Source organism: Drosophila tropicalis, unplaced genomic scaffold (assembly GCF_018151085.1).
Source record: "Drosophila tropicalis isolate 14030-0801.00 unplaced genomic scaffold, ASM1815108v1 contig_845, whole genome shotgun sequence".
NCBI classification, from domain to species: Eukaryota; Metazoa; Arthropoda; class Insecta; order Diptera; family Drosophilidae; genus Drosophila; species Drosophila tropicalis.
In genome coordinates, this window is record NW_027173338.1 from 3,976,971 (window position 1) to 4,002,863 (window position 25,893).

The 25,893-nt window shown below is 35.9% G+C and overlaps 3 protein-coding genes across 6 annotated transcripts in view; 1 reads left to right on the forward strand and 2 right to left on the reverse strand.

Moving 5' to 3' along the window:
• The window catches only part of Trim9 (E3 ubiquitin-protein ligase Trim9), an 87,888-nt gene that overhangs the window by 33,885 nt on the left and 28,110 nt on the right, over positions 1-25,893 (forward strand). The gene's annotated exons all lie outside the window — the stretch shown is intronic.
• w-cup (world cup) lies at positions 2,745-4,481 on the reverse strand. 2 transcript variants are annotated; one of them, XM_068295097.1, is made up of 2 exons: positions 3,424-4,481; positions 2,745-3,343 (listed from the first exon to the last, which is right to left on the reverse strand). In XM_068295097.1, exons 1-2 carry the CDS (start codon positions 4,212-4,214, stop codon positions 3,037-3,039), a joined length of 1,098 nt encoding a protein of 365 aa, XP_068151198.1. In that variant the 5' UTR covers positions 4,215-4,481; the 3' UTR covers positions 2,745-3,036. The 2 variants fall into 2 exon arrangements, with proteins under 2 accessions (XP_068151198.1, XP_068151197.1); XM_068295096.1 differs by having other exon boundaries at positions 2,745-3,373.
• On the reverse strand, positions 7,525-8,314 carry LOC137581187 (acylphosphatase-2). The gene is made up of 4 exons (XM_068295370.1): positions 8,086-8,314; positions 8,000-8,016; positions 7,834-7,943; positions 7,525-7,775 (listed from the first exon to the last, which is right to left on the reverse strand). The coding sequence occupies exons 1-4, from the start codon at positions 8,222-8,224 to the stop codon at positions 7,661-7,663; spliced, it is 381 nt and encodes a 126-aa protein (XP_068151471.1). The 5' UTR covers positions 8,225-8,314; the 3' UTR covers positions 7,525-7,660.

A 25,893-nucleotide genomic window follows, 5' to 3' on the forward strand; every position in this document is an offset into this window, starting at 1 on the left:
TATTTGGCTGATTGTCATCGTTTAAACAGCAAGTTGGGGCATTTTATTTAACTGCTCGTAGAGGGAGGGACTCCCCCTCTGGTCCTACCTCCATAGATTCAACGACAAAACTGTGTGCTTATTGTATTGTGTGTAGTTCTTGTTGAGGCAAACGTTTTAATTTAATAGGCGCGCAAGGAACACATGAGACTGTCTCCAATACTGAGACTGAGGCACCCGAACGAACACATAAAACTCAATTTCGCGTAAGTGATAAAAATGCAATGAGCATTCGCAATGAGTATACGCAATTCGAGTTACGAATGATAATGATGATGATGAGGAAGTCGTCGCTGATGATGATGACGATGATGATGATGATGATGATTGTCATCAGCTGGCAGACGCCTTGAGCAGACGCCTATGAATTGAATTTACGATGGCACCCCAGAATAGTTCTTTTTTTTCTATTTTTTCTCCTTTCTCATTTTGACACATATATCAGCAATATATAAGACGAATATCGGCGGAGGGAACATAAAAGCGCAGAAATCTGTGTCTAGCCGCGCAATAAAACCAAAGGAGGGAGGAGGCCGCCCCCCAAATGTGCTTGTTTTCTATTTTAATTGTTTAATTTGTATGCCAGCTTTTTTTCTTCATCACTAGGCCTAATTTTTCTACACTGAGAGAAAGTATGCATTTCTTATTTTCACATAAAGATGAAATTAAACATTGTTAGCAAATGGTTGAGTTAAGAAAGAAAGTTTAAAATGTATTCTCGGTATTAAGTATAGGGATAAACTTTCTTTAAATTAAATCGCACAAGTGGTTATACAATATATTTTCTTCATCTTAATAAAATTCTTCTTTTTGGATGTCATTTCACTTCTTCACAATATTTCTCTTATTGAAATGAGCTAACATTGAACAGTTTTCAGAGCTATCATCTCAGCGAGTGCCTTATTGTGTGTCTTTCTTGTTCTTTTATTGGTTTTTTGTTTCCTTTTTTGCAACGCCTCATGCAACTTTCAATCATCATCAATTTCACATCAAAGTGTCGCCCACACAACACACATAGCTGAATCGAGCAGAGCAGAGAGAAAGAAAGAGTCTTGTCTCTTGTCGCTTGGCTTTTTGCCTTTTGGCGTCGTAATGACGAGATCATATCGACGACAGCACCAACAACCAACAGGGAGTCGTCGAAGTCATCGTCGGAGTCACACTCAGACATGACATGCCAGCAAAATGTCTTTCCCTCCATCCATGCCACCCGTCGTTGGGTTTCGTCACTCGGTTGCTTCTTGTGTAATCGTGAGAGCCTTGTTGTTCGTTGCGCACTTTTCAAGTTCAATTTCAATTTCGAGTTGGGTATTCTTTCTTGGCAAATCAATCAGACAAGCGAGTCAGGAACTCAGTTTAAATGACCAGCATGGATAGTTCAATAGTTGGTTAGTATAAGTTGTCATATTTCCTGTCTTTGGCCAAAGTGTTGAATGAAAGTTTTCATTTTTATGGTCTATTGATGGGGCAGGAAATCGCATTGCCTTGGGTCAAAAGTTTCTCAGGCTACAAAAATTATAGCCTTAAAAAAGAAAACACAATAATTTCAACAACTGTCAACAAAAAAGCCTTTCAAAATTACCCCGATGACGTCTCGTGAATGGAATTGACACATTTGTTGAAATTTTCGATAAAAATTTGCCTGCGGGGTGACTCGCTGACATAATTGAAGTTGACATATTTTATGCGACAAACGTATAAAACACGAGGGGGTTACAGAAAAGAATAAAGAGAAAATCAATCGAAATTGCCAAAGTAAATTTTCAATTTTCATCAAGGCATTGATTTGCTTTGATTCTCATTTTCATCATCGTCATCACTTTGGCCTTCTTTTATTTAACATTTTGCTTTGTTGTAAAATCCATAGCCCTATGGGGGGCACGGTCTGATTGAGAGGAAGCAAGTGAGTGAGTGTGGAGAGTGAGGGGAGCTTAGGCTTGTTGTTGGGCTTTGTCTGTCGATTTTAAGCGCCTTTCCTGAGTGTCCATGGTTTTATGTTGCTATATTCAAGGGGCACATAACAAACACACACGCACATTCTCGTCATTCAAAAACGCGTTGAGCCTTGACGTGGATTTTTGGCAGCTTTAAACGGATTAGAAGCCTGCGGCGGATGAGGCTGACATTGATGATGATGATGATGATGCTACTGCTCATGATGTTGATGGAAAAGTTTTAAATTGTCTTCAAGTGGCGAGCGGCGAGTAGAAAAATCGTTGGAATCAAATGGATTCAATTATAAAGTTAACACTTTATCTAAACGGAGTTTTAAGGATAATATAATTGGAATTTCATACCTTATCTTACACAGATGTAAGGAGATGAATGTTATTACCATTCGCAGTTTTTAGCCAGAAACTATTGGGTAAAAGTTTAATACAACAATTACATATAGACGATTGAAAGCAACGAGTAATTAGATAACTCACCAAGTAAAACGATCAAAGAGTATTTAGTAAAAATAAAACATTTCAAGATGAATCAAAAGCAACTTTCAAACTTACTAAATTCTTTTACTGCTTAAGCTAGCAAACAATGATTAAACCAATTAAACAAATGAGTCTGTAACTTTAAAATATTAAAATTGTCATAACGTTAGTCTATTGTTTTATTGGAAAGGCCTTTTGTTATCCGACTGCTTCATTTGCTTCTCCTCCTCCCAACAGGCTCATAAATATGCCAAAGACAATGGAAAATGCCATGAATTCAGGTATTTGGGTCAAATTTTATTCATGCTATTTCATTGGTGTTTCTGAATTCTCAACAAGCAAAACAGAAGTGGCACAAATTTGCCGTAAAGTTAAAAAAGTGAAAAAGTTAAATACTGTTGCATACCATTGGGCGTGGAGAACCCTATATTCCTTTATCTTTTTTGTTTCTTCCTCTGAAGCTGAAGAAATAACTGGACTTGCACTCCTAATGAGATGCAGCAAACTTTTTGAGTGGGCTTATGAGGCGAGGGTTTTGGGTAGACACAAAATGCGCATTTTAAATTGGTTAAGTTGAAGCCTTGTCATCTTTGTCATCTTGGACTTCCGGCTTGCGGCCTGAATCAGACTCTGAACTGCGTTCAGCACTAGGACCAATCTCCTTATCATGTATCTGTAGTTGATAGTTGCTATGAAGTTGTTGCTGATCGGATTTAAAGTTCGATTTAAGTTCATGTTTTAATTGCTTCACTAGGCCCAAACGGTACTCATAGCTCTGCCTGAGATGGGCCAATTCCTGCTTATATCGTTGTTTAGCCTTGCGAGCTTTGAGAGAAGTGTCCACAGATTGAGGCGAGCCAGAGGGATGCTCAGGACTGGAAGAAAGAAAAGGAATAAACATTTGTCTTATAGAAATTAAATTATCGTGCAACAACAATAGGCCAAATAGACTCACTTGATGGTCGGTTTGAACCTTGATGGCTCCCTTTTTATAAGCGAAAAGTTAAACCAGGAATTTTTTTTGCTTTTTCCCGTCTGCTCCGAGGACGAGTCCGCCCTTGAATCGTCGGTTACTTTCACTTCCTTTTTATCGTCAACGGCTTGAGCTAATGCCCAACCTTTGTCGACTGTTCTCTGTGGAATATCTTCGTCTGTGATCTCTTCAACATTTTGCTTGCTTGCTTCCTCTTGCGCCTTTTTCGCCCTTGCTTTCTCTAGTCTTTCCTGTTTTTCTGCGTCTTTTGCAGCTTTTTTCAGGTCTTTTTTCGAAGGCTTAGAGTCTTCTTTCTTTTCTTCTTCTTTAGACTTTTCTGGCTCCTCTGTTTGCTCTTTCTTTTTGGGCTCTGTTTCTTTCTCTTCTTTTGGACTTTCTAACTCCTTTTTGTCTTCTTCCTTTGAGGGCTTCACTTCTTCAATCTTCTTTTCGTCTTCTACAGAATTTTCTGGCTCATCCTTGATTTGCGGGTCGTCTTTCTTGTTTTCTTCTTGTTCAACTTTTTTGAGATTTTGGTCGTCTTTCTTGAGATTTTCACCTTCCTTTTTCAAAATCTTTTCGCCTTTCTTTTCTTTTGGTCTTTCTGGCTGTTTTTTTACTTGTGGACTTTCTTCTTGTTTGCTGGGTTGTGAGTCATCTACTTTCGTCTCTTTTTCATCCTCAGATTTATCCGACTCTTTCGTTACTTCGTTGTCTTTCATTTTACTTGATTTGGATTCCGATTTGTCGATTTTCTTTTTTTTGCTTCCCATTTCTTTGGAGTCTCTGACCCTTTGAGTGTGTCTTCTCTGGCCATCTCATTTTCCTTAGATGCTATCGACGCCATCTTCTCCTCCTCCCGCATTTGCTCCGGGGTCTGCGTCTGTGTCTGCGTCTCTTCCTTTTTCTTTGTGAAATTGGACTCCTCCATGCTGCGAGTTGAGTTTCACTTTCGGAATTTACAAATACATAACGAAAAGAAAATTTGAAATTTGTATTTTTTTTTTTTTTTAAGAAATTTTGATAGACATTTCTCAGTCTAATTTGACCTTTAACTAACCAAAACATAAAAAAGGAACAACAATAACTTTTAACCCTTTTGAGCCTGTGGCATTTTGAGTTAAGAAATCAAAGCGGAAAAACACGAAAAACTTTTGCCACGTTTGCCCTCAGGTTGGGTTTTTGGCCATTATCAAAGAGATGAGCAATCCTTATCTAAAACATTCATACTCATTTATTAAGCAAAAGTTTCTTGAAATTATTTTTGAAAATTTTTTATTCATTTTTGGTTTTCTGAACAGCTGTGACTATAAAATTTTAATAAATTTTATGTTGCAACATTTTGGCGCAACGAATGTGGCATAGAAAATGACTTTTTCTGTGTCTAGACAAACGACTTTGAAGAAAATTGAGAATGGGCAATGAAGGGAAATGGGATTGGTTTTGGGGATGCTGCAGCAGTTGTGCCCACGTACTTGTCCCTGTGTGTGTGTGTGCGTGTGTGTGTAAAGGATATATACTTGCATATGTAGGTATAGATACATATATAGGAAATATGCAGGCTGAGATTTTTCACTACAGTCTGTTGCCAGATTTGCTCTTTTTTCGTTTTTCTTGGGTTGTGGGCCTCTCGACGTGTGGCAGATGAAAACATGGTCTGCATTTGTAATAAGCTTCGGTTCTAGCCAACATAACAGATAGAGTGGCTAAAATGTGGCAATGGTTTAGAAAAGTAAATTGGATTACAGAATCTAAATGGCTAGTATTTTTAGCTGTCGAAAACTACCAAATTTCTATATCGTCTAGAAAGAAAAACGTGAAGAAATACTGCCATAGAAAAGCGATAAAACAAATTTGTGCAAAATAACAGGAAATTGGCTGTGAGACAGATTAGAAAGAAAATAAGATTAATCGACAGAAGTTAATAAAATAAAAAAACAAATAATGAAAACACCTGAAAATTAAATGAAAGCTCCCACCAGGTAAAAATAAGTTAAAAATGCAAAAAAAAAAGAACAAAACATTTCCCAATCTTAAATTACTTCTCTCAAAATTATAATTCAATTCCAAAACTTATTTGTCTATCATAAGAGATCGAAAAGGTGCCGAAATACTTTAAGTTAACATTAAGTTAACAGTTTCACTTATATCAGATATTATAAATGTATATACATATATGTATAGTATAAAGAAATTTCAAATTTAAGTTTTAATCTAAACAACAAAAGAATACAAGACTTATAGCATCAATTGTGACAGTTGGCAAACATTAAAAAAGTTTTCTAAAAAAAAAAAAAAATACTTTGAATTGCCTAGACAATATTGAATTGCGGTTGTTGAGGGTTTGCCAACCTCGTCCCCCTCTTAACAGTTGTCAAAGCTGAACAATTGTTTCGATTTTATTTTGTTCCCATTTGGCCAATAGATAGAAACAACGGTTTATTTTTGTTGTCTATGGCAATTTCTAACCAATTGTCAAAACAATTTCAATTTATTTTCACAGCCATCAAAAACGCGCTCGCATCGAATTCGTCGAGGGGGTTCAAAAAGTTTTTGGCCAATTTGGCCACAAATATTGTCACTGGGCCAAAATAAATTTACATAAAATAAATAAAAGTTTCGCAACATTTGTTGTCGCAGGCAATTAAAAGCCTTTCGTTTAGCCATTGACTTCTCTTGGGAGTGATGGGCGTTATATATGCAGATGAGTACTAGACTAAACCGCAAAGCATGTGGTTGATTTAGCGAGTAATTTTTTTTTATTCGAAAGTAAAACCAAAGATACTGACTAGCGTAAACCCTATATAAAGTCTTCTTCCTGTGCTTGCAATGGTTCACACATATTTGGAGAATTTGCCCATTTCCTCGTCCTGTTGCCTACGTTGACGTCTCCTTTGTAACTCTCTTGATGTAAGGGCATCTCTGAGTATTTCCATTTTCAGTAACTTCTTGTAGAGCAACATCTTACCCTTGGTTTCCGGGGAGTTGATATCGGTGCTAAACTTGATCAGTTGGTGGGGTAGACTTCTCTTCGCTTTGGCTGTCGCCTTGGGTGTTGGTAATCTGTAGAAATGCACATAGAGAATACAATCCAATTGCTGCCACCTTTTACTTACTTTTGATTCTCCATTTAAATTTGCTTTAAATTGCTTTTGGGGAAAAAGAATCAAAAGGGTTTACGCTCGAAGTGTCTTGTTCGAATTTTCAATCTAGACTAAATGAAAAGAGTTCCCCTCCCTTCGACAACGAGAAAGTCAAGGCAAACTTATGAAAAGTTAAAGCTTTAATTTTCTTTAAAAGAGAAAAATGATTCTTTTCCTACACTTCTGCTACGCAAATAAAGTCATTAAATAACCAAATTTCAAATTCAAAACAGGCAAACGACAACAGAGCACGCAAACAGATAAAAGTAGCGCCCCGCCGCAGGAGGAGACGGAATTGGGTAGCGCCGATAATCAATTCCGTTTCCGGCTTAAACAGTTTGTTGTTGCCTGTTTGCTGCGTGACCCTAAAATAACGACCCTCTCCAAAGCCCCTAAACCACCCACCCACTGTTCGAATCATAAAACATAATAATTGTAGTAATAATTTTCTCCATGTATTTTTTCCATGGTTATTGAAACTTTTTCTTTTGGAAGCATCGCGTGCCATGTCGTTCGAGCATGTTGCATGTCAACGTACATATTGGTGGCAATAACGTGTTGATAACGAGAGTTTTGCCGTATTAACGAGTTCATTGGCACATTGATTTGTGGAGCGGATTAGCAGCAAATGCGATGAGGATTGGTTTCGGTTCATAGTAGTTGGGAAATGCGGTTAGTGTGACACAACGGACACTAAATCAGCAGGGAATGTGCGTAAAGAATGTGCTTGCATTTAACTAAAATAATCTCTTTAATGCCAAAGATAGTCGCTGACTAAACAGAGACAAAAGTATTTAAGATTATCAGAGCTTAGATTGTTTTTCTCATATCATTTGTCAAATGATACTATTTTAAAGTAAACAGTAGAAATGTCTGCAACATAACCAAAGATTGTTCATGATTTGCCATTCCAACTACACTTTGTCAAGGCTTTAACCAATTCTGAATTATATGCTTGCCTAACTTTATATATATTTTAAAGAATAAGATACTCAAAAGGAAACATTTTCAAAAATTTTTATGAGGACGCAGTTCAAAAACGGGCAAATTTTTATAGGAACTCGGGAAACACATTTTTAACGCCTTATGGTAAAGGTTCCAAAATTATGGATCGGCAGAGGTTCATTTGTAGAAAAGACAGCTTTTTCGATTATGGAACGAGGACTGCCCTTGTGTTGCAACCAATGTTTCCTGCAGGGAAAGATGCTTTAAAATCTTATATGTTAATAGCAGTATTTGTTAGGCTCACATTTCGTTTAACTTGTCTAAATTGCCTTCGATGACACCCTTGACTGTGCCCTCTTTGGTATTCATGCACCAGCCAGTAATTCCCAGTTGTTTGGCCTTCGATTGAGTGTGCTAAAATGAATGATTTAAATGAAAAGATAGGAAATCTACAAACATTTTAAACTCACCTTGCGAAAATAGACACCTATGGTGGGTAAAAAACAAACAATCGATTAAATTTGTTTCCATCGTTTTACTTCATTGTTGGACTCACCTTGAACAGTGCCAAAGACCTCAAAGACGGTGCTAAAAATTTGTTTTGCATCTTCTGGAGCTAAGGTTAATGCGGGTGGTTTTGAACTCACTGTGGCTGGCTGCCTCAATTTAGGTTTTTTCGTAATTTTGCTAATCATTTTTGAAGATATTCCTTTTTCTGGTTCAATGTCCAATGAAATGATTTTTATTTGTATCGAATCGAAATCATAAATCTCAACGACTACTTTTTTTTTTTGTCGCCCTGACTCTTGTTCTGTCTCTTTCTGTTTCTCACTTCCGCTTCGTTAAGTTTAAGCATCTTCAAAAACCCCAAAACCGAAGAAGGTAAAGAAAAATGGCGAAAAGTGTTTTACTTTTACGAGTGTCGTTGTAGTCAACGTCGACGTCGATGTCGCTTCAGTTGAAAACTTCAATAAAACGTTTGACGCGCCGCCGCCCAGAGGCAAAACTGACATTTTCCATTAAGTGCAGACACTGGCTTCGGGCAACGGGCCACGCATTTACCGAAAAATGCCAAAAGCTCATTTGGAGACGACGGGGTAGACGCAATGGTTTCTGGTCCGAACTTTTATTTCCCTGGGAGTTTTGTGGTTATGATGTTGACGATGTCTTCCCACACCAACATGCCATTTGTCGACTACTGCTGATGCCCCTCAGTCACGGCAACTGAATATTATAGTCAGCTTTTAGGCGAATGAAGAATATATTTGAGAAATTTGCCATTTCAATGAAATGTCGGATCTAAAAAAAGAATTTTTTTGTTAGATTATTTAAGATATGGACTTAAATGTTAAAAATAACTTTTCTCTTCAACTCAGCTTTTCAACAAAGTCTTAAGGTATTTTCGTAACCTCTTCGTCTTGATTAATGCACTCCAACATTTTGGTCTCTTGATGGTCGAGATGGTCTTACTGCTGCTGCTTTCTAAGGAAAGAGAAGCATCAAAGTGTCATCAACAGGCAGTCGATGACGGCGCCAACACTTCCTTTCCTCCCTAGCGAAGGGACAAACGAGATGCATCCGGATCCGATGTTTTTTGGCTGCTTCTTATCATTTGCAACAAGGACGAAAAGTTTTGCAACAATAATATTTATTTTCCAAGGAATATGCTCTCGTGTCTTGAACTTTTGAGTAAAGCGTAGCCAAATGCTTGAAGATGAAAAGCAATCAAAATATTTTCCCAAGCCAAATTGAAAAATGACCAAAAATGAAGGCAAACTTTGCGACACTTTTTCAAAAGCATTTTACAATGACTGGAAGAGCAGAAGTAAAATTAGATCAGACAAATTGACATTTATGCAATTTGCTATGTCAAAAAAGAAAAAAAACTAGAAGCAGTAAATTGGTTAGAATGGATGTTTTTTTTTTTTTTTTGCAAAGAATTACCATAAAATTTCCATATGCATTGGCGGCGAGCGAAAAGCGAAAGGCAAGCTCATTTGCATAGCAATTTCGGTTAAAAAAGAAATATGCTTTAACCCCCAAGTGTGTAATAAATTATGAGTCCAAAAAAAAGGAGGAAACAAAGTGGGCAAAAATTTTGTCCTGCCGGTGTCCAAGGTGTTAACTTGGCTAATTTACATTAGGGTGCCCAAAAAAACGAAAAAACAGCCAAATAAGTAGATAGATAGACGCCTCACCTCTGTTTCAGTACTCAACCAATTTTCATTAAAGCCATATAAATTGTTGTTTATGGCCTTTCGACCATTTTGAACCACTGCTCGGGTCTTTTATTCTATTCCCCCACCAAACTGGAAGGGGGAGAGAGACGCAACTCTCATTTGATATTCATGGCTGCCGCAGCAAAAACTCCTTTCCCGAGAGTTTGCCTGGTTGCATTCTGCCTTCGTCGCCTTCGCTTTTAATGCCTTTGCTTTTGTTTCCGTTAATAAAGTTTGGCAATTATCTTTGTTGCCTGTTGCTGCTGTAAATAACTGGGATTTGTAATGGAGTAAACGCAGACAGAGTACTGGCGAATTCGTGAGTCAAAAAAGGAATGGTAGACTTCTAGAGAAAGTCGACTCAGGCTTAAGTTAAATAATAATAATATTTATCTAGCTTAATTCTGAATGTTACTCTTATTAAAATATATTTCTTGTTTTTTAAATTTCAAGTTAATATCTTTAGAGAAATTAAACAATAAAAGATAATTTCGTTTATTTTCTTTAAAAAAAATGGATTCCTCTTGAGCTAATTATTGTTTTCTATATAGGTTTTGACTAACTAAAGTATGAAGATTTTAGGAAATTCCATATTTTAAAGGCCTTAAAGCTTATAAAGAATAAATTCAAAAGTTTGCCAACTGTCAGTTTAAGAACTCGAGATTAAATTTGACATGTCTGTCGACTGTCTTCCTGTCGTCTGTTATTCCCTATTCAATTTAAGTGAAAATTATGTGTGTGTCTGTGAATGTTTGTAGAAAAAAAGTTGTGACATAAACCTGCCTCAATATAATTGCATTACACCTTTTTGGCTTGAAGCAGAAGCAAAAGCTGTAGAGGAAAAGCGCTGGATACAAAAAGAGAAAATGCAGGAGAAAAAAAATACAGGGAAAAGCCACAGCAAAAGCCAAATAACCACAGACCGCATTCAGACCACATTCTACAAGGTGTGAGCGAGGAAGAGAGCGACCAGGATACAGGATTCCAAAGACCCAACTCAAATGTGAGACTTTTCATATTTCCTACAACTTATTCGTCAAGGCGTGAACTTTTCCTTTTTTTATGCCCTTTCTCCTCGTTCGCCCCGCTGTCCCTGTTGACAGCGGTTAGAGTGAAGAGGGCTATGACGATGGAGTACTACGAAATCCTTTTTCTTAAGCCAAGCGTGCACATACTTCAAGTGTGCTTAACCCCCTTACTACCGCACCACGCCAGCCCATTCAATCCTCAATGTTTGATGTGGTCTATGCACCACAAATCACCAAGGCGGCGTCTGGAATTTATGCTACTCTCCTAAGCCACCACTCTGCCTCCACCTACATCAGCTCCTCCTCTGCCTTCATCCATGTGTCTGGCCCGCCTTAAGTCTGACACTGATGTCTACCATTTGCTGCTTCTTATTCCCCAGATATGTGTACGGCCAAAAACTCATTCAAGCATCTCACACTGAACATGGCCATAGCCATTAGCTCATAATTTTGTAACCTCACCCCCAATATTTTTTCTATACATTTATTTTGTTGGTGTGTGTAAATATTTTCATAAAAATTATTTCACGCTTGATTTGCTGGGTGAAACGGAAACAGGAAATCACTTATGACTCAGATTTCTGGAGTTGCCCCTTTTTTTTGAGGTTCTATTGATTTCTGTGATTTTTGAAAGGTTGAGTAAGTTTTTCGTTTGGTTGACATAATGAATTGTTAAATGAATGAACAGTTTGCCGGGGAGGATTTAAAATTAGGCGAAAATTTTAACTGAAAGTAAGGAAAGTAACATTTCATCCGATAGCTGAGTGGAAATAATTGACATGGACTCATGGATTACACAGGCCGACATTTTTGAGGTCATGAAAAAGTGTTTGAAGTTCAATAGGTCTCCTATAGTAATTGGGGGCTGCTAATCACGGCCCTGTACTTAGTTTTTCTCCATCACGTCAGGATTTCGAAAAAAATGCGTTCAAATTATTCAAAATGACCTAATTTGCAATATATTTTTCCATGATATAAGCATAATATTGTACCAAAAACATTATTATTTTATCCTATTAATATATTAGGCTTGATTGAAAAGGAATTTACAAAATATCAAAGAGTTATTTCTTTGTTATAATGGATAATATCTTACACTCCGGATATAGTTCTATAATGAGTAAAATTTCAACCAAAAAGTATGCTATAGGGATTTCAAGAATTGTCTGCTTTTAAATTTTAAAGAATTGTGGGAATTTGCTGCGTCTTACAAATTGTATATTAGTTATATGTGCAAACAAGAACTAATTTTCTTACACTAAATATTCTAAAATCCGTAAAAAAAGTTGAAAATTTTTGTTTAAACTTTCTATAGTATACTTTTGGGTGCCTATTTTTCAACCCCAGATCTCCAGATTTCACAAAATCTAGATGTGATGGACAAAAACCAAGTATGCGGTTAGAATCAGCGTACCCGAATTAGTTAAGAACACCTCTCAAGTTAACGTCAGCAAAAATCATGTCGGCCTGTGTTATTCATGAGATCAATTGGGAAATGAACTTATGCTGACAAGGAAACCTTGACAAGGCAATGTTATTTTTGGTTTTTAAAATGGTTTTAACTTATATATTTTTAACCTTAAGACGATGTCTGTTATAGGAAATAAATTATTCTCTAACTACTTTTGAGGTATACACCAAAACTTTTGATTCGTTTTGAACTACTGCCTCTTAGATTACTTTATCCATTAGCCAGTGCCGCCAACTGTTCGACAAAGTCTTGTCCTCACTTCAAATTCCTTTCTGGCTTAGACTCTATATAGTATACTGTGTGTGTGTTTAAATGTTTGCCATGTTTCTCAGTTACAATGAAACTACACAATAAACTGATTGTAACTGCAATCAATTTTGAGCAGGGAGCGAACAAGTATTCAACAAAAGGCGACGACGATTGTTTGCCAAGTTTTGTAATAAAGTTTGTTAAACAACATACAAAACAAAATATCCACATATTGGCAGTGAAAGAGGTAACAAAATGTGTTATAGCTACCTTATTCGCCATTCCAATTCCCGAGCTCCCACTCCATTCTTCCATTTCGAGAACTTATCTTAAATTCTAATGCAATTGCCAACTCAAAAGAGCTAGAGCCATGGCAAAAGCAACAATATGTATATATATGTATGTATATTCCAGGTGTGTGTAAAGATTTTCCAACTAATGTTTCTTCTTACCTCTTTTCTCTATCTCTTTGCAGGTATGTTAGAGCCGCCATTTTGTTTTATTCCCTTTGTGTGTATGTGTGAGTGGATGTACAGATACATATGTAGATGTGTGTGAGTAGGTCTCCATGAGCTGTACTTTGTTTGGGCTCGGATGTATATGTAAGTGGCAAACAAAATGCATTCTCCTCATCCTTCTCATAGATAATAAAGTAGCTCTAGTATAGTAGTCTTGTAGAGAGTCGAGAATATTCGCTTCTGTAGCATACTTTTTGGCGTAACGGCCGCAGTGTGTGTGGAACGTGACGCTTATCAAATGCATCAGACTCAATAAACAGCACGGAAAAAATTTTTGGTTAGTGGAAATCAGCAAATATAGCTGCATACAACAACAATAATGTTCTGCATTGCCTTAAACTTGATTTAGCCTCAAGTTTTTTTTTATTTTTTTATAAAAAGTCAAGAAAAATACTCAGCTATTGAGGTAATGCACTACTAACAAAGAGTTTGTCTTGGCTAAAAATGGTTAAATATTTAATTACGAGTTGAAGAAATCAAGGATCAACATAAATGAAAACATCGGGGTCACCAAATATGTTGCTTTACTTACTAATTTGAAGTTGATTAAAAACCTTCTTCTTTTTGACATATGCAAATTATTTAAACTTTTAAAAAGAAGAGTATTTAAAAACCACTTTTGTTATATACATATATTCAACGCTGTTTCCTTCTTACTGCTTCACTTGGCTTACTGTAACTATTTATTGCCCGTTCCTTTTTGGTTTAAACTTTTTGCTTGTTCCAGCAGTTTGTTTATTCAATGTGTTATTCACTTATCCTGCATGTGCAGAGAAGCAGTCAGCCAACCAAACTGACTAAACGACTGACTGACTACCATTTTATTTAACTTGTTCAACGAACAAAATGTTTCCTGCTGCCACTGCAATGAGTGCTCATTTGGATGTTGCATTAATTAGCAAATTTAACACCCTGCCTCTTTAATTAAAATGCCTTAAGACTAACGAGGAAAGTGAGAATCACTCCAAATGGCATTCATAATTGTTCTCTGGCCTTTAATTCGATGCAGACATATGTACGAATTCTGCCAAATGCAATTATCTAGCATAATTATGCATTTATTGAACAAATTTGTCTGGCAGGAGGCAACATAACAATAGACGATGAGAGCGTCAGAAATTGCTAGTGAGGGAGCTTTTGCTAGTTTGTCTGTGCAGACATTCATTCATAAATTGTATGGCTAACCTCTAGGGGCATATAGACAGACATTCTGTGTATACCGACATTTCGGTTCGAACAAATTTTTGGCGGTTGCCAAACAAACAAACAATTGCATTATTGTTCAAATATTTTTCAGAACACTGAGGGATTTTGCTTGCCAATGAACTGTAACGAATTGCATTTGAATCATTCTTTGGTTTTGCTAATGGAGTGCCTGTCTAGTTGCTAAAAGGCGATTGAAAAGCTAAATCATAGCAAAGGTTGTGGAGATACATTTGAGAGAAGCTAGAGCCTCATGATTTTACAAAATTTCCGTATTGTGGAATACTCTTTTAAAGATTTAAAGAGAACCTATTTGTAATCGTCGGCTACTTTGCCGATTTAAAAAAAGAACTTAGTACTTCAAACCAAAACTCAAAACGTTGGTCAACATTTTACAGGAAGCTCGTATATGTATGTGAGGATCAATCGAAACAGAAATTTCTGCAATTTGTACATCAAATGGGGAAAGGCAACAGCAAGTAAAGTAAAAGCCAAAGGCAAACAAACACATTGGGACACATGTTGAGAGCAGAAGTAGAAGAGGCACAAGACCAAGAACAAGATGAGACATATGTGAAAATTGTCTAATGGGGCAAAACTTGAATCCCTTCCATTTTATATTCATGAAGTGCAAATTGGCAAAAACGAAGAAAAAAGTGAACCAAAAAACCAAAAGGAGAAAACGAAAAGCAACAAGAAAAAAACCAAGTGTGAACTATGCGGAAATAACACGAATTTAAGTGAATTTACTGAAAGGAACACATCAGCAACACAAATCAACAGAACACAACGATGAAAAGATGGAAGATAGGAGACAAAAATAAACCCAAAGAATAAATAAATCTTGCCCTGAATAGAGAAAAAAAAGGGGGGAAGCCTTGCAACTTAAGTATATATATGTATGTAGTTATCCCTATACATATAAATATCAGACTGGGCCACGACTTTGACATTGATTATTAAAAACTTTGTGGCAAACAGACCTAAGCCAATGTCATATGTCTACGTGAAAGGGGATGATTGAGTGGGGTTAGGTGGTTAGCAAGTTTTGGAAGTCAAGTTGGGGGAGGGCGGGCAGATAAGGGCTTGGCATTGACACTGAAATATGTTTTTGTGGGTGAAAATTTGTACCTACAGGCAATTAGTCACTAACAAGACTTTTGAATAAGGATTAAAATTAAAAGTTTCAAATGAAATTTTAACTAAATGTGAACATTTGGGTTTTTAGGTTTCCCTCTTTCAAATGTATTTTTGGAACGAATATGATAGGGAATAAAAGTTGTAAAATCTAAGGAAAATCTTAAAGTTCTCCTCTATTAAAAACAAAACCTATATATTATTTAGTCAAATATTTATAAAAATAAGATGGCAACTGAAAAATTGCATTTGAAAACTTTAGTCAAAGAATCTTTATCATTCCTATCTCACCTACAAAATGAATTAACTTGTTTTGTAGCCTTCTTAAAGCTCTGCATGACTTTCTTTTGGTAAGAAAAATCATTTTCTTCGCTATGCACTCGATTTTCCATTATGGAGTTCCTCTCTCTGGCTTTCGCTTAAACTGAAGTAACTCATCGAATTGGGTTTGAACATACGAGTCGATGTACGCCAATCTCTTCAGTTTTGAGTTTTCCAAGGCTCTACAAAAATCATAACGGCACTTCAACTGCACACACTCACTCACACACATACGAGCTGAGTGAAAAAATGGAGATAGAAGCTTTTCTTCAATGACTGGGGGGCCAAGGCAATGTGATGCAACAATTCATGGACCGTAAAATGAGGTTATGCTGAGGGATAGTAGCAACATGCTCACTGCTTCTTCTCCTACTACTACTACTACTACTTCTACTGTGTGATTTATGAAGAGCAATTTTAATGACATTTGCAACAAGAGATTGAGAGAAGGAGAAGAGCAAAGATGGGAATCGACACATATCGAGTAGTTTGGCTGCTGTTGCTGCTCATGCTGCAACTTTGGCAAGTCATGCGTGTGCTTTCCAAAACCCATACGAAGGCCCAACCCACATCCACACACACCCAACCTAACCCAAAGTTGATGATGTACTTCAGTTTGAGTTGCTCCTAGACAGACGCATGGGCTCACCATGCACTTTCCAAAACAAGGGACGAAACCATTCAATATTAAAGCAAGGAATTAGCACAAATGAAATGCATTTGCCACAGCTTATGGCATTGTCTTACATGACTAGTTACAACACAACTTAAAGATGAAATTATCCTATACAACTATGATAAAATTATCTTTAAGAATTTAAAATTGTAAAATCCTAATAATCCAATATTAACTTGTAAAAGAGGAAAATGTACAACCGATTCTTAGTCGGAATCCACAAGAGATTGAACTTTATTTTATTAAAACATGTCATATATATTCTCATTCATTTGCCATTGAGTTCCCTGTTATGCTACGCCCATGTATGGTCACACCTCCTCCACTTTGGTTTTGCCTAAATGATTGCCACACATAAATTTTGCCTATTGTCGACAAAAGTTTCACAGATAAACCACAGGAAAGTTCAACCAATTTGACTTTTCTTTTTTGCAGCTTTTTTTTAGTGGGTCAACTGTATTTTGTATATGAGCTCATATCTGTTTCTCTTCATTCAATGATTGCAAAATAGTTCAGCAACCTCCAACATCCTCTAGTTTCCCTTTCCCTAACCTCATGTCTGTTGTTTTTCCTTTGGGTTTGAGTATATAAATCACAAAAATATTGTATAGTTTTGGTCATATTGTTTTTTATGGCCTTTTTTGCTGAGTGGAAAAATATGTAAATGTAAATGCCATTCATTGAAGAGTCTCTTTGGCTGCTGCTGCAATCGATTGCTATGCAGTTTTTGGCCAACAACAGCTACAAACATTTTTGCCATTTGCTGCCAGAGATTTATGGGCCAAGCAGCAATAGCAATAGCAACAGCAGCAGCAGCAGCAAATTTTAATGTGTGGAAATGAGAAAGTCCATTTGATATATATGCCATCCATATGAACACAATCATTTTATACTTTATTGACAGTTGCAATTGGCAATATGTTTCGCCACAAAGGAACAAATCGAAGCACTGCGAAATAGAATAAACCGAATGCTAACTGAATTTTATTGCCACAACCTCTTTGTTGATAGAGAGCTAAAGGAAGGCCAACAATATGAACATTTCTAGCTTGACAACTGTTTCTCAACATTTTTATGTTTCTTGTAAATGAGTTGAAAGTCACGCTCTTTAAAGTCTTCCATCTATTCCCTAAAGTCTTGTATTAGACTTCCCTTTGCTAAGCTGATTATTGTTTTTAATTGAGAATTGAATCTCAATCGGTCACATTCTAATAGTTTTTATTTTAAAGTTCTTAGTCTTACTTTTGGATTAAGTTTTATCTTTGTTTTGCACTTTGGAAATTAATATCAATCGAATCGATGGTTTTAAATTAAACTCGCACAGTGATAGCAATAAATAACAATTCGATGTTCTTATCACATAATATAGCTCCACACACACACACACACACACACACACACACACACACATATATATATATATTCAAGGCCATAAATCAAGTGGGGAAAGCGTCGACCCCCCTTCTGTCACGGTTTCTCTCCTTCTGCTGCTTCCCTGTTTTTTCTTTTCTTCCCCTCTTTTTGTTGAGTGTAAAATCTAACAGTCTGAGGCGTGAATAATTAAAATGAATTGCTAGAAGTTTTTCTCACTGCCCCCCTCCGCCAGTCTGCCTCCCTCAATTTCTTTACCCAAAAAAAAAAAAAGGAAGAAAGAAAATTATTGCTTTTTAAACTTATCTAGCCAACAACACATAACGGAGGGGCGAAAAGTTTTTCTTTATTTTCTAATATTTTGATAGCCTCAAAGTCAAAGCAATAAATGAAATTAACATCACAGCCAAAGAAAAGAAAAATGGATGAATTATAGCTAATCGAATGTGCCTGCTGCTCTCAAATTATATTTCCATGATCTCTAGAGATCTCTATACACATCTCGCCACCACTTGGTCATATATCTGATGAATTATACCAGCAGCCACTGTAATTTGCTTTCATGATTGATTTTTTATTTTCGGTTTCGGTTTTCTCTGTTAACCCCATTAATCAATTGCCAGTCATTTTGTCTCGCTTTGCATATGACCAGCTCGAGAGAGAAAGTGGAGAGGGGGGTAACAAACAATTGCTGTTTCACTTGTGCGTAGTTTTTTGGCTGCCACTGTCTGAGATTTATGGCCCTTCAAAATGCAATTAAATTTAATTGAAGCGTCGGGGGCAAAGAGAAGAGCAACAAAAAAAAAAATGAATGAATGAATGCATAAAAACGGCATCCAACTGCTTGAACTTCTTTTTTCTTATCCCCCTCTCTTTCTCTTAGTTCCCCTCTCGTTTAATTAATATTGAAAATGTGTTTTTCGCGAAAAAACTGAAAATACAAAGCAACAAATAAAGTAAATGAAGCGATAAACAAATTGCCATTTCGCCAAAAAGTGTACATGTTCAATGACAGCAAAGAGTGATAAACAAAACCATAAAATTAATAACAAATAATGAAGGAGGTTACTTAGTCCTAGATCTAAACAAGGTATACTCTGTATACTATTCAGTATATAGTCAAAAAATTTCAAAGATTTTATTCTATTTAACCAAAGTATTACGAATGTTATAAGTATATTCCGAATGTATTTCCAGGGATTTTAGTTTGCTTAAGACTTATCTTAAGTAGACCGCCTAGTAGTTTAAATTATCTTTCCCAGTTTGAAATTATAAGTGTTTAAATTTACTTTAACGATTTAAACGATAATTTCTGTAATTTTTGCTATGTGAGAGAAATAATTTGCATATAATTACTTATTATTATTATTATTCCATTTGCAATGTTTTATCAATTGCAAAAGTTACAGTTGTTATTGTTGTTGTTGATGTTGGAGCAACAAATTTTTGTGGTTTGGCTCATCAGTCAGCCTGTGTGTGTGTGTGGTTTTGTGGTTTGAAAAGTTTTTACTTTGGCAAGGGAAAGCAAGAGAACATCTCATTTCTATCATTCTGAATTTCACCTCTCTTGCTCTTGTTTTTGTAAATATATTAAAAATTTGACTTGATTTATCTCAAGATAAAAACCATTTTGTTTGCCCAATCTTAAACCTTTTCGAAAACGTATAAATCCTTATAATTCATTCATAACTAAGCAACGAGTAGAATTTTTGCATTATTTATGATTGTCAATATTTGTGGAATAAAAGTGCATAAAGCATCTGAATGCCTTGCTTGCTTCCTAGACAAAGAAAAATAATATTTTTTATAAATATGACAAGGGAAAATCCTTGGCAAGGAGCTGTAAAGCAAATGGTGAATTTTATATACCCTGTAATTTAAAACTTTGGTTGACTAGAAGCTCTCTTCTATGTGGGTTATAAGTAGATTAGATATAGATATTTATTTAAAGACAGATATAAAAGATATTAAATTCAGAAAAACAAACAAATTCTAGATGAATTCCATTCTGTCAAGCTGCAATTAAAACTTTATTTCGATATTTTGTTTGTATCCTTGTTTCAACATTTATTGCTCCTTTCTTTCTTTCATTCCAATGAAATCCAAAAGTAAGCTAATATGATGATTTTTGTACTGTTAGAGTATACAAAACACTAAAGGAAAAGAAAAAAAAAAAATACGCAGCCAAATTGAGGTTGAGGCCAAGATTGAAAAGGACAAGTTAAGCGGCCAACAGCCAAGCCAGGCTAATAGAAAAAACACCAAGAAAAGGCACCAAGCAGCATAATATGACGAGGAAGATAAGAGAAAGCAAAGCCGCATAATAAATCATGAGCAGGACCAGAATGGAAGGACTATGCCAGGACGACAATTCGCATGTTCATAAAAAGCTAGTAAAATAAATATAAAAAGCAAGAAAGATGAGAAATAATAACCAAAGAGCGACAAAGTCAATTATGCAGTATACACAGACAAGAAAAGAAGAGAAAAAGAGTGGCGATAGAAATAAAGTGGCATACTAAACGCGCTACAAGCGACGACTGCCTTAGAGTGGAAAAGGAGCCGTATAACGAAGTCCTAGAGCCAGACAGCATTATTGAAATATTAATGACCTTTGCCAACATTATTAAAAAGGAAAAACGGAGCGGTGGCTGGAGCGAAATGGAAATTCACGTCGGCAAACTTTTCCACTTGCAAATATCGACAAAATTGTTGCGCAAATTTGCAATCAAAACTTAATCAGTTTAGAGGCTTAGACAAATATCCTTCTCCCTTGATTTTCATCTGCCGTCTAGTATTTGCAGAGCTTTCAATTAAATCTTCTCCCACCAAAACCAAAAAGCTGGCCAAAAAATTAAAAGGATTTCTGTGTGAGTCAATATTGACACAAGACTCCAAAAAAATATGCACCCTCCAGTGAAGCAGATTGATAGAATGTTGAGGGAAGGATAACAGCCACGAATGTGGGCAAATATTATAAGAGCTTTTCACTAGGCATTTTGGTGCGATATGAAAACGGAATAACAAAAGTACATATAATGGCAAATATCTTGGGTCAACTTTACACTAGCAAAGTAAAAAGTTTAAAAGTTTATTTTTACAAATTTTGACACTGTTAACTGTAATATTAAAGATGTTAGAATTTATTCAAATGAATAAATATTATTTTCAAAATTTCCAAATAATTCAACACTTTTTCGAAACTCCATTTCATTATCATTGACATATTACTCAAGCTTGACAATATCTTCAAATTAATGTATCTATTTAAAGATAATAAAAAATATTCAATAAAGTTTATTGAGAACTTCACTTATTTCAGTTAACTTGTATTTACTTGATAACATTTTCGATAACTTCTTTTTTTGTGGCATTGAGAGGAAAAGTCTTTTAAATCCCTGGGTCTTTAGCTCTTTCACTTTGACATCTGTCAACTCGGTCTCAGGAAAATCTCTCACCAAAATAAATCGCCCACGCTAAATCACATTTATCCACCTGCCTGGCAAGTAGAGCTTGCTTAATAAATTTTCCTTAAAAATTTATTTACAACAACAAAGAATATAGAACCGACGTGAGTTGATTTTTTAATATCAATATTTGAGCTAAAAGTAACCAATAAGCAGAAAATAAATGTCTCCAAGTGTGACAAAAATTTAAGACATTTTCTTTGGCAATTTGGCATGACTTTGACTTTGAGGCGAAAGAAACGGCCTCAGCCTATGTGACGAGAAAATTTCCTCGTTTTCATTTCGGTTCCGCCTTTGGCTTTTATTTCATTGCCAGACATGAAAACCTGCTGACTACCACCCTCATTTTCCCATTCCATTGAATGTCTGGGGCATGTTTTTTTTTTCATCCAGGAGTTTTTCCTTTTCGATTTTGTGTTTTTTTTTGGGTCATTTATCAAATTTTCAAAGTCACATTCTAAGCATTTGTCACGCTTGGAAAAGGCAAAATGTTTTCAAAAGGAAATCGAAAAAGGCTTTTGCATGCCCTTGTAGGAAGGGTATGTTAGTTTTCGATTAGATATTAATATGTTTATTTGAAGAAATCAGTAAACTGAATCTTTCTTATTATTTACATTTTCTTGTGACAAATATTAGACAGATTTTAGATTTACCTACCTACGTATATATAGAAATCCACGATCTAAATATGATTTTCGATCTATAAATCGATTGTAGAAGATCGAATTGGCTTTCAGATTCTATATATTTGTGAAGAATTTATTAAGTCCAAGCAGTTTTTTGATAAAAGGGTATACAACAATCCGCATGACTGAGCATAGTCTGTCATTTTGGCTTTCATATGAATTACAGAGAGGACGAAAAGGATTTCGATAAGGAAAATAATACAAAAGTAAGACGTAATGCAAAAGAAAAGAAAGAAGGAGTGGGCGAACCTAAAATCACATAAATGAGTTGACATTTTTCTTCAGGGTTAAGTAGAGGAGGTCAAATCAACTCCCGCCTCCCCCGTTCCTGTCCCTTTCACTCACCTGACTGGGCCTATTCAAACATCCAAGTTGAAGCCTAAGCTTTAATCTTATTCCAAAACGGCAAAACAAAAACCTGCCGTTGCATAAATTTCCAATTTTGAGTCCCTACAACCAAGTGAATAATGAAGCGGAATTTTTATCACCTTTGGGCCAAAAATTAACATGGAAGAATAAAAAAATATATATATGTATATGTAATTTTTAGGGAACCAGAGAACAGAACGGTACAGAACATTAAATAAAAAAAATGACTGGCTATATGGCAATAATTTTTAATTTATTGCAGAATTTTCATAAAATTTGACACAGGACAAAGGCAGCCAGCCACTTGGGGAAGGCGCCCTTCCAGCGAGAAAAAAGCAAATTATGAACGCGTGTCGCTTTGGCCTGGCATTTTTATGATCATAAATGACACGCGTTAATTACCTGACGGGGGAGTAGGGCAGCACATCAGGGAGGTGGGCGTGCAGGCAGTTGGCTGAGATATCTCTCCTGATGGACATAATATTGCAATTAGTTGACAAGTCACGTAATTGTTGTTTAACAAATTTTTTTTTGTTTCTCCTTTTCTTGGTTGTTGTTGTTGCTTGTAAAGCATTTTTTGTCGTATGATTTATGAGATTGTGGAAAAGCAGCAAAAGTTCCAGATTAAAAGCAAGAACAAAATTTCCAAAGAAAATTAATTAAATTTGTTTACCAAGAAATTGCAGTCAATTTTCAGTTATAACGAAAAGGACGAGTCGACATGCTCGAATTAGGGCAAATAATTTATTTGTTTCAATCAAATAAATTGTGCCCTTCGGCTGTGATTTGACATACCCATTCTTCAATGATTTATTTGCATGAGTTAAAATTAACAATAATAATTTCTACAAAATTTATTTGTAGGTGTGAAACTCAAATTTACTAAGAATCTGTTTTATGTCAATATCAAATGTCCAATCAATGACAAATTGAAGTTTTCTCTTTGTCCTTTGACAATTTAAGGTTTTTAATGTTAAAATGTTAACTTCTCTCAAATCAAAGTCATTTGTAAGAAATCAAACAAAATACTTAAGAAACAAAACAAATTATTAAAAACTTAAAATATTTTCAGTCTCAGAATCAAAGAAATAATTTAAATGAAAATAAGATAAACGAAAATATCTTTGTGCCAATTTCAAAAAAGTGTAAAAATTTTAGTTTTAATATGTCATGAATTCCCTTTAAAAACTTTAATCAATTGAATTTGCACGATTTTGTAAAAGTTTCACAAGAAATTCAATTTAATTCCTTTTTTAGTGCCATAAATTGTGTTGTCAAGGCAAAACTTATGGGTAATTGATATTCATATCAGTAATGGGAAAGTTTCGCCCACTCTACATATCTTTCTTTATCTGTAGTCTACTGTCACTTGTCGCTCTCTCTTGCTCTCTCTCTTTCTCTTGCTTTTCCATTTTCTATCTCTTCATTATTGGCAAAGTATATTCCAAAAATGAAAACATTTTAGGACATTTTTTCTTTCAATTTTCTGGGTTACTTAAAATGCTAGTCACAGAAAGGAAAAGATCGCAGAGTCAGAGAGAGAGAGAGAAAAAAAAGAAAATTAATTTTTCTACTCCATTTCTTACTCTCCAATGCCTAGGCTCGTTGCCTATAATCAATATAATTAGCTCGGCTATTCGAAAATGTCGCACACGTAACAGAGAGAAAAGAACTTTTTGGCCAAGTTAAAGCGAAGAAGCACGTAGCCAGAAAGGGAAATAATACACATACGCACTGAGGACAAACATTTAGACAGTTGAGAAAAAGACGGAAGGATAGAGGGGGTCAGGATGACTAGCAGTAGAGGGGCATGTAATTGACAAACATGCCACATGCTACTAAACACAAATTAGTGACTACTGAGAGTACAACAAGAGGGTAAGGGGAGCCAATCAATTGATTTTGGCCAAAATGGAGAAGAGCAAACACAAGACCAAGAAGAAGATGAACATGAAGGACAAATTAGAATTGAGACTGCTGCAAATGGACCTGGACCTGGTGCCAAGACAGTCAAAATGTCAATTAACGAGATGAAAATGGGGCAGAGGAGCAAAAAGCAAAGAATGACAGAATAAACAAAATAAGAGACAGAAAGGGAGAGAGAGAGAGAAAGGAGAAGATTAACATATTTATGTAATTTTCCTTGGTTTTAATGCAAATTTGATTAAACAAAGAAGTAGTTTACCTAAGAGTCTGACTAACCGAAGTTTCAATGCTCTGAAATGCACTGGTTTGGGCAGTGTAAACTTCTGCTCGACATTGCTGTACTCATTTTAAGAGGTTATTAAATGGTTATGACCTACCCATAAAGACATTACGCTTAATAAAATAATTTTCCTCACATTTGTCAGTCTGCTGCGACCATATCCTTATAGTTTTTATACCCTTGCAGAGGGTATTATAAAATTGGTCAGATGTTTGTAACGCACAGAAGGAGACGTTTCCGACCCCATAAAGTATATATATTCTTGATCAGCATGAGAAGCTAAGTCGATATAGCCATGTCCGTCTGTCCGTCTGTCCGTCTGTCCGTCGGTGCGTACGCGTTTTACTCAGCCATCTTAAGAGCTATCGGGATGAAATTTTTTTGGGAGCTTTTTTTTACCCGGGTGAGATAAAGTATGAAAATCTTTGGGATCGGACTACTATATCATATAGCTCTGGAACAAAAATTTTTGCAAAAATTGGAGTATCCCCATGAAATTTACCAATATAATAGAATTTGATATAAAATCTCAGATCCCAAAATTTGACCCTGATCGGATAAATAGAACACAAGTTACAGTCTATATAAATCGGTTCAATCGCTGCCGGCAGCTCTGCTTGCTGCCTACTACGTCACCATCTGTTAACAGAGCACATGCATACACACACAGACGCAACGCTACATAAACTGTATGTGTATGCGTGCGTTGCTTTGCTTAGGGAATGAGGGAAGAAGAAGAACAAATTGTACATAGTATGAAGAGTAAAATTGTTTTGTTTGTATATTAATGAATTGAGTTGCAGAAAAGAAATTTTGAACATGTGAAATTATTATTGTCAAGGACTGCAAGGGTATATAAACTTCGGCATAGCCGAATTTAACTTCTTTGATATTTATGATTTTTATTATGCAAAAAGTGAAAAGAAAGAGAGAAAGAGAGTGAGAAGCCATCCTAAGAGAATGGAGGCTCATTTATCAAGGTTCCATTAAAGGGAGAAGCAGGCGAAAAACTTGGGGTCATAAGGAGAAGAAATCGACTTGCCATGTGGCGTGCCCTTGTTGCTGTTGTTGTTGTTGGGTGGGTCAGCACTTGCCAAATTGTAGTCATATGTTGTTGCTATTGTTGCTGTTGTCGCTGCATATCCTGAATGTCCTGGCTGACTCGAAACGTGTTTGAATGTCCTCGCAGCTGGAAAAGAGACGGAGAGGGAGGTCAAAGTAGAGAGACTGCAACTAATATCCGTTTCCGTTGTAGACAAAATGTGTTGCCATTTATAATGCCAAAAGTGTTTGGCGGACCAAACAACAAATATCGAAACTGTCGGAACCCAGGACAAAGTGGAAATTTCTGTCCGACTGGGATGGAATAGAAGCGAATGAGTAAATAAAGCAGAAGAAACAAGTCGACCAATTTGTTTTATCTTGACACTGTCTTTATGGCAA